Source organism: Scardinius erythrophthalmus, assembly GCF_964197995.2.
Source record: "Scardinius erythrophthalmus genome assembly, chromosome: 17".
Classification (NCBI taxonomy): Eukaryota; Metazoa; Chordata; class Actinopteri; order Cypriniformes; family Leuciscidae; genus Scardinius; species Scardinius erythrophthalmus.
Window position 1 is genome coordinate 474,115 of NC_138237.1, and position 8,420 is coordinate 482,534.

General features: G+C 44.8%; 1 protein-coding gene across 1 annotated transcript in view; it reads left to right on the forward strand.

Moving 5' to 3' along the window:
- Positions 1–5,434: 5,434 nt before the first annotated feature.
- The window catches only part of jak2a (Janus kinase 2a), a 38,118-nt gene continuing 35,132 nt past the window's right edge, over positions 5,435–8,420 (forward strand). The window contains exons 1-3 of the mRNA XM_081390118.1: positions 5,435–5,582; positions 5,673–5,964; positions 6,647–6,760. Coding sequence (XP_081246244.1) covers positions 5,524–5,582; positions 5,673–5,964; positions 6,647–6,760 — 465 coding nt within the window. The 5' untranslated portion in view covers positions 5,435–5,523. The remainder of the gene's footprint in view (positions 5,583–5,672; positions 5,965–6,646; positions 6,761–8,420) is intronic.

An 8,420-nucleotide genomic window follows, 5' to 3' on the forward strand; every position in this document is an offset into this window, starting at 1 on the left:
CCTGTACAAGGCGTGACGGTGCAGGATGTGTTACTGGTGGTTGGAGAACTAATCGGATATGAAAACATTTCTTCGGCGTCGAGGATGAATAAGGCGGGTAGTGGTGTTTGTAAAGGAGGAAGAACTGGCAAATCGGTTGATAAGCGAAGGAATTGTGGTAGGTGGAGATTTTCTTACCATTTCACCGCTGGTAACGCCAACAACCCGTATAACCGTGTCTAACGTTCCCCCTTTCATTCAGAATGATGAAATTGAAAGAGCGTTAGCGAGATATGGAAAGTTTGCAAGTGGGATTAGAACTATTCCACTGAGATGCAGAAATGAAGCTTTGAAGCACGTTATGTCTTTCAGGAGGCAAGTGTTTATGTTTTTGAATCAGCCAGAGCTGGATGTGTCGTTTAGAGTTGGCCACGAGGGAAAATCGTATGTGGTGTACGCTAATACTGGTAGCATGAAGTGCTCTGAGTGTGGCGATATTGGGCATAAGCGGATGGCGTGCCCACATAAGGCCCAGGATAGGCAGGAAGAGGTAGCTGAACATAGGCCTAGTGCTGTTGCTGAGGATGTTCAGGAACAAAATGAAGATGTCCAGATTAACACTGGTGAAACAAATGATGAGAGAGTACCAGCTCAGATTACAGAGGAAAGGAACGTTGTTAATGCTGATTTTATTGACAGTAATGATCAGAGAGATGATGTTGATGAAAACGAGATTTCTACTGGACAAAACGATGCATCTAAAATGGGGGAAAGTAGTGTGATGACTGATGATGTCACTAAAGGAAAAATAAATGTTGAAATGGTTCAAACTGATGATCCTGAAGTGTTTAACAGTGTTGAAATGTGTACTGATTCTGAAATGGGAGATGATGATAATTTCTCTGAAATTTCAGATATTGGTTCACAAATCATGGAGGACACATATACACTGCAAGAAATAAATGATTTTCTAGATGCAACTTTTGGAAAGACTGTGGAAGTCAAGGATTTCTTCCCAGATATAGGGAAATTTATAGTGTCGGTGACTTTGTTACAAAGAAACGTTAGTCATGAGGTTCTTAGCAAGCAGAAAAGATTTCGGTTAAGGAAGATTTTAACGAAGTTAAGAAAGAGTAAGGCAAATGCTTCACAAAATGATTAAAACACACAGGGTGTCTGCTATTTTTTGTCTTTTCACTCTATTTCTGTCCTTTTTATACTTTTCCCTTTTTATGGAGTTTTTGAGAGCAGGCTCCTTAAATATAAATGGGGGTAGGGATGGAAATAAGTTGGCAATGGTGTCAGAATTATGTAGAATTAAGAAGGTGGATATTGTTTTTTTGCAAGAGACATTCTAATACAGAAAATGAGTCGGAATGGGATAGATGGTGGGAAGGAAAATGTGTGCTAAGCCATGGGACAAATTTGAGTTCTGGTGTAGCCATATTATTCTCAAAAAATATAAGTGTAAATATTTTAGTTGTAGAAGAAGTTGTAAAGGGAAGAGTATTATTAATGCATATAGAATATAAGGGAACTGTGTTTGTGCTTATAAATGTTTATGCACCAAATATTGGGCCTGAGCGGGTGGAGGTTTTTATGAAACTAAAAAATGCTGTTCAAAAAATTGGAGATCAGGTGTGTGTTATCATTGGAGGTGACTGGAATTGTACTGTGGATTTTATAATTGATAGGAATGGGGAGGAACCTCATAATGAGTCAAGTGTGGTATTATCAAAAATTATAAAAGAGCTTAATTTGATTGATATTTGGAGGAAAAGAAACATAGGAATTAGGCAATATACATGGGTTAAAGCATCTGAGAATAGGGTTAGTGGGGCAAGGCTAGACAGATTTTATATTGATAAAACATGGAATAATAAGGTGATGAATGCTGTTATTGTACCTGTTGGGTTTTCAGATCACCATTTGGTTTTATTTGATTTAAACATGAAGGCAATTACAAAGCCAAACTATTTTTGGCATTTTAATGTTAAATTATTACAGGATGCTTTATTTTGTTATAGTTTTGAATTATTCTGGAATAAATGGAAAATGCAGAAAGAGTCTTTTGAAAACATGTGTCAGTGGTGGGATGTTGGCAAAGTAAATGTAAGAATATTTTGTCAAAATTACAGTTCACATAATACATCAAGGGTGAAGTTTGCAGTAAAAAGCTTGGAGAAAGACATTCAAAGAATGGAAAGTACTATTTTTAATAATAATGAAACTGGGCAGAGTGAGCTGTTGAATAAGAAAAAGAAAGAACTTGGCTCGTTACTACAGGAGCAAGTGAAAGGAGCAATTGTAAGGGCGAGAATCTGTTCTATTAAAGACATGGACGCTCCTACATCATTCTTTTTCAACCTTGAAAAGAAAAGCTCCCAACAAAAAAAAATGTATCACCTTCAACGGCCTGATGGGACTATAACGTCAGACCCGGTGGAAATAAAGAAGCTGGCGGTTAACTTCTACAAAAACTTGTATGAAGCTGAGAACTGTGAAGTTGAGAGTGCTTCTGATTTGCTGAGTGATTTACCTCAGGTGGAAGATGAGGGGAGAACATCACTTGACAGTCAAATAACTTTTCAGGAGATTACAGAAGCAATGAAACAGCTATCAAGAGGACGTTCTCCGGGAGACGTTCTCCTTGATGGACTGCCAGTTGAGTTTTACCAAGCTTTTTGGAATATATTAGGACAAGATCTGTATGAAGTACTCATTCAAAGCATCAAAAGTGGAACACTTCCTATAAGCTGCCGAAGAGCTGTACTGTCTTTGCTTCCAAAAAAAGGAAATCTAGGTCTTCTAAAGAATTGGAGACCAGTTTCTCTATTATGTTTGGACTATAAAATACTGTCAAAGTGTTTAGCAAATAGGTTAAAGTGTTATCTAGAGTTATTGGTTCAAAATGACCAGACGTATTGCATTCCCAAAAGGTCAATTATGGATAATCTCTTTTTATTGAGGGATGTAATTGATTTTAACCAATTTAATCATTTAAACCTGGGTATTCTTTGTTTGGACCAAGAGAAAGCATTCGATCGGGTTGACCATGTGTATCTTCTTAAGGTTTTAAAACAATTTGGATTTGGGGAGAATTTTATTTCTTATATTAAGTTATTTTATTCAAATGTTTTTGTGATGGTTAAAGCTGGTGGAGGATTAAGTGGACCCATACCGGTATCAAGGGGTATTAGGCAGGGTTGCCCACTTTCTGGACAATTGTACAGTCTCGCTATTGAGCCTTATTTGTGTAGGATAAGGAGAGATCTGAATGGAATTTTACTTCCTGGTATAAATAGCAGTAGTAGGGTGTCTTTATCTGCTTATGCGGACGATATCACAGTCTTTATCACGAGTCAAAATGATGTTGACATTTTAACTGGAATTATTAGTAAATATGAGAGGGCATCTTCAGCAAAAATGAACTGGGGGAAAAGTGAAGGGCTTATTATTGGTCAGTGGGGAGGGTTAGGACCTCCAAAGTTACCAGGTGGATTGCTGTGGGTAAGAGAAGGGTTAAAATTTTTAGGTGTTTTTTTAGGAAATACAACATTTAAAGGAAAGAATTGGGAGGGAATGCTGGAGAAGGTGAATGCTCGATTGTCTAAATGGAAATGTCTATTACCACAATTGTCGTACCGAGGAAGAGTTCTGGTGGTAAACAACCTGGCTGCCTCTATCCTGTGGCATAGACTCGTGGTACTGGAGCCTCCTGATGAGCTGATCTGCAGGATACAAAGGACTCTTGTGAATTTCTTCTGGAGTGGAGAGCACTGGATTCATGCAGCAGCGCTGTATCTTCCAGTTGAAGAAGGAGGCCAAGGTCTGGTGGACGTGAGGAGCAGAATCTGTGCTTTCAGAATCCAAGCAGCACAGACACTTCTCTACCATAAGGACTTGGTTTGGTCTCAGACTGCAAAGGCAATTCTTCAGAAAACTGGGGGTCTTGGATTGGATAGACATTTATTTTTAATGAACCTGGAGAAGATAAACATGTCTGAGCTTTCGCATTTTTACCGGACAATGTTGCATTCATGGAGAGCTGTTTTTAAAGTTGAAAGAGAGGTTGATGAACCTGGGAACTGGGTTCTAGAGGAACCTTTGTTTTTTAATCCAATGACTCTAACAAGACTTTTGTCCTCTGTAAGTGTGAGTGCATGCTTACAGAGAAATGGAATTGTCAAGCTGGGACACCTCTTGAATAGAGATGGATGGAAGTCGTTGGAGGAACTTAAGGAAATGACTGGCTTAAGATCGTCACGCTTGACAGAAAAGTTGATGGAGGAGATTGTCAATGCCTTACCAAGCAGTTACAGAGAGTACATTGGGAGAGGAACTCTGATGGACTTGACAAATGAGCAGGAACTCCCAGGATTTAAAATCTCACATCTTATAAAGACGGAAAATGAAGATGAAGATGTGGGGTCAATTCTATCTTTTAAAACCCCGCAGCTGGAATATTTTGAATATGCATCAAAAAAAGCAATATATTACTCTACAGTCAAAGTTTTTCACCAGGACTCTCTTAAAGGACAGAAAGCCTCCAGGTGGCCAGGTTTGTTGAAGCCGGACTTCCTCGTGAGGGACAGGTGGAGAGCCCTGTATAAGCCTCCCATAGAGAAGCGCACCGCTGATCTGCAGTGGAGGCTTATCCACGGGGCGATAGCTACGGACAGACATGTAGCGCACCTGAATCCAGCAGTGGGGGAACAGTGTAGGTTTTGTGGAATGGTAGAAAATTTGGAACATTTGTTTTTAAGATGTAATAGGTTGAAAGGTCTTTTTAATCTTCTTGATAGATGGTTTCAAGCATTTGATGAGAATTTTTTAGAAGAAGTGTTTATTGGGGGTGTGATGTACAGATTCTTAATCAGAAGGAAAGCGTGTTTGTTAAACTACTTGATCGGAACTGCAAAATTAGCAATTTGGAAGACGAGGAAGAATGAGGGGCTGAATCTTCTTAGTACTGATGCTGAATTAATGTTCAAGAACCTTGTAGCTGCCAGGTTAAATATAGAGTTTGTATATTATAAGCTTATAAAAAATGAGGGATGTTTTGATGATATTTGGTGTCTTAATAATGTTTTGTGTGAAATTGATGAGGGCCAGTTGGTTCTGAATTTTTAATTTATTTTATTTTTTTTGATTAACGAGTATTTGATGATGTTGTGAATAATGTTTTTATTATGTAAATAATAAAGTCTTGTTAAACCTCTCTCTCTCTCTCCATCTCTCTCTCTCTCCCCCTCTACCCCTCTCCCTCTCTCCCTCTCTCCCTCTTTCTCTCTCTCTCTCTCTCTCTCTCTCTCTCTCTCTCTCTCTCTCTCTCTCCCTCTCTCCCTCTCTCCCTCTTTCTCTCTCTCTCTCTCTCTCTCTCTCTCTCTCTCTCTCTCTCTCCCCCTCTACCCCTCTCCCTCTCTCCCTCTTTCTCTCTCTCTCTCTCTCTCTCAGTGGAGGTCAGATTTCCTGAGTGGCTTGGTCAGCGTTCCCATCAGCCTGGAGTTTCAGGAAGAGTGTTTGGGATTGGCTGTCATCGATATGATGCGTTTGGCCAAAGAAAAGGGCAAATCCCCTGTTGACATCTACAACCACAACAGGTGAGACTCACACATGACCTCTGACCTCTGACCTGCGCTTCCCTGTGGAGTGCGATGGCCTGACTTGAGCTCTGCTGTCTTGATTCGCAGTTATAAGTCGTTCCTCCCGAAGAACATGCGAGCACACATCCAGAACCAGCACTTCGTGACCCGGAAGAGGATCCGCTTCCGCTTCCGGAAGTTCATCCACCAGTTCGGCTCGTGTAAGGCGTGTCCTCGAGACCTGAAGCTGAAGTACGTGCTCAGCCTGGAGTCTCTGCAGCCGGGCTTCTACACCGAGCGCTTCCTCGTCACCGAGCCGAGCGCCGGCGCCGTCACCATCGTCGTCAGCGGCAACCAGGGCATCCGCTGGTCCCGGGGTCAGGAGCCCAGAGACCGAGAGGTGTGTGTGTGTTTCGGCTCGTGACATCATCAGGGTACAGCTGTATTTCATCATTATCTGATCCTCGCTGCACAATTAATCTAAATGATTGTGGTTGCAGCGTAATGCTCCCGCTGCATCAGTCACGCTCCACGTCTAGGGCTGTCAAAATGGCTGATAACTAAATGCAAATTTCTTTTTTAAATATTAGCAAAATTTTAATTATATTCGAATTCTGAAGGCAATACTTGATGTTAGAGGAAAACAGTGCTGTACTGTCTCCTGTGTCCTCAAGAGAGCGCCAGAGAGCGCAATAAGCAAATATAAACCAAGCATCGCATCTTTTATTGAAATGAGATGACATTCACTTTTCAAAAAAATGTCCTAAATAAAATATCCTTTTCTTAATGTGCATGCAAGGAAAATGAGGTTGCAATAGTGCATAACACATTTGGTGTCGCAGAAACTACACTACTTCTTTAATTGAACATAAACAGTTGAGAAAGAAAACACATTGTATTTATTTGTCCTATTGCTTGTAATTTGTTTATTTGTTCATATTTTCTTACTGACTGTTTACTTGACTTTAATAATGTTTGAAATGCATATTAGGTAGGCTAGTAGTTTTTGCGTTGTTATTTAAGTTTCCCATGTGCGAGTGAGACGTGCGACGCTGACCCGAGTGTTTGTCTCTCCTGTTCAGGATCTGCAGGTTTACTGTGATTTCTCTGACGTCATCGACATCAGTGTAAAGCAGGGCAGCAGAGACGGGGAGAACCGGGTCGTGTCCATTAACAGACAGGACAGTCAGATGCTGGTAACATACACATGCACACACACACACACACACACACACTGCACTACAGAAACTCACGCCAGCTGAAAGAGGTCTTCACGGGTCCACTTGGGTCCGAGAACTTGAGGTCTGACCTGAGACCCCGAGACCACCTGAGACCCCGAGACCACCTGAGACCCCGAGATCACCCGAGACCACCCGAGACTGAGACCACCTGAGACTCTGAGAGACCGAGATCACCCGAGACCACCTGAGACTCTGAGAGACCGAGACCCCGAGATCACCCGAGACCCCGAGATCACCCGAGACCACCTGAGACCCCGAGATCACCCGAGACCACCTGAGACCCCGAGATCACCCGGGACCCCCCGAGATCACCCGAGACCAGAGATCACCCGAGATCACCCGAGACCCCGAGATCACCCGAGACTGAGATCATGAAATCACCCGAGACCGAGACCACCCAAGACTGAGATCACCCGAGACTGAGACCCCCGAGACCGAGACCAGCCGAGACCGAGACCCCCCGAGACCACCCAAGACTGAGATCACGAGATCACCCGAGACTGAGACCCCCCGAGACCGAGACCACCCAAGACTGAGATCACCCGAGACTGAGACCCCCCGAGACCGAGACCAGCCGAGACCGAGACCCCCCGAGACCACCCAAGACTGAGATCACGAGATCACCCGAGACTGAGACCCCCCGAGACCGAGACCACCCAAGACTGAGATCACCCGAGACTGAGACCCCCGAGACCAGCCGAGACCGAGACCCCCCGAGACCACCCAAGACTGAGATCACGAGATCACCCGAGACTGAGACCCCCCGAGACCGAGACCACCCAAGACTGAGATCACCCGAGACTGAGACCCCCCGAGACCTAGACCAGCCGAGACCGAGACCCCCCGAGACCACCCAAGACTGAGATCACGAGATCACCCGAGACTGAGACCCCCCGAGACTGAGACCCCCCTGAGACCGAGACCAGCCAAGACCGAGACCCCCCGAGACCGAGACCACCCAAGACACCGAGACCACCCGAGACCACCCAAGACTGAGATCACGAGATCACCCGAGACTGAGACCCCCCGAGACCACCCAAGACTGAGATCACCCGAGACTGAGACCCCCCGAGACCACCCAAGACTGAGATCACCCGAGACTGAGACCCCCCGAGACCTAGACCAGCCGAGACCGAGACCCCCCGAGACCACCCAAGACTGAGATCACTAGATCACCCGAGACTGAGACCCCCCGAGACCGAGACCACCCAAGACTGAGATCACGAGATCACCCGAGACTGAGACCCCCCGAGACTGAGACCCCCCTGAGACCGAGACCAGCCAAGGCCAAGACCCCCCGAGACCACCCAAGACACCGAGACCCCCCGAGACCACCCAAGACTGAGATCACGAGATCACCCGAGACTGAGACCCCCCGAGACCGAGACCACCCAAGACTGAGATCACGAGATCACCCGAGACTGAGACCCCCCGAGACTGAGACCCCCCTGAGACCGAGACCAGCCAAGACCGAGACCCCCCGAGACCACCCAAGACACCGAGACTACCCGAGACTGAGATCATGAGATCACCCGAGACCGAGACCACCCGAGACTGAGATCATGAGATCACCCGAGACCGAGACCACACGAGACTGAGACCACCTGAGACCCTG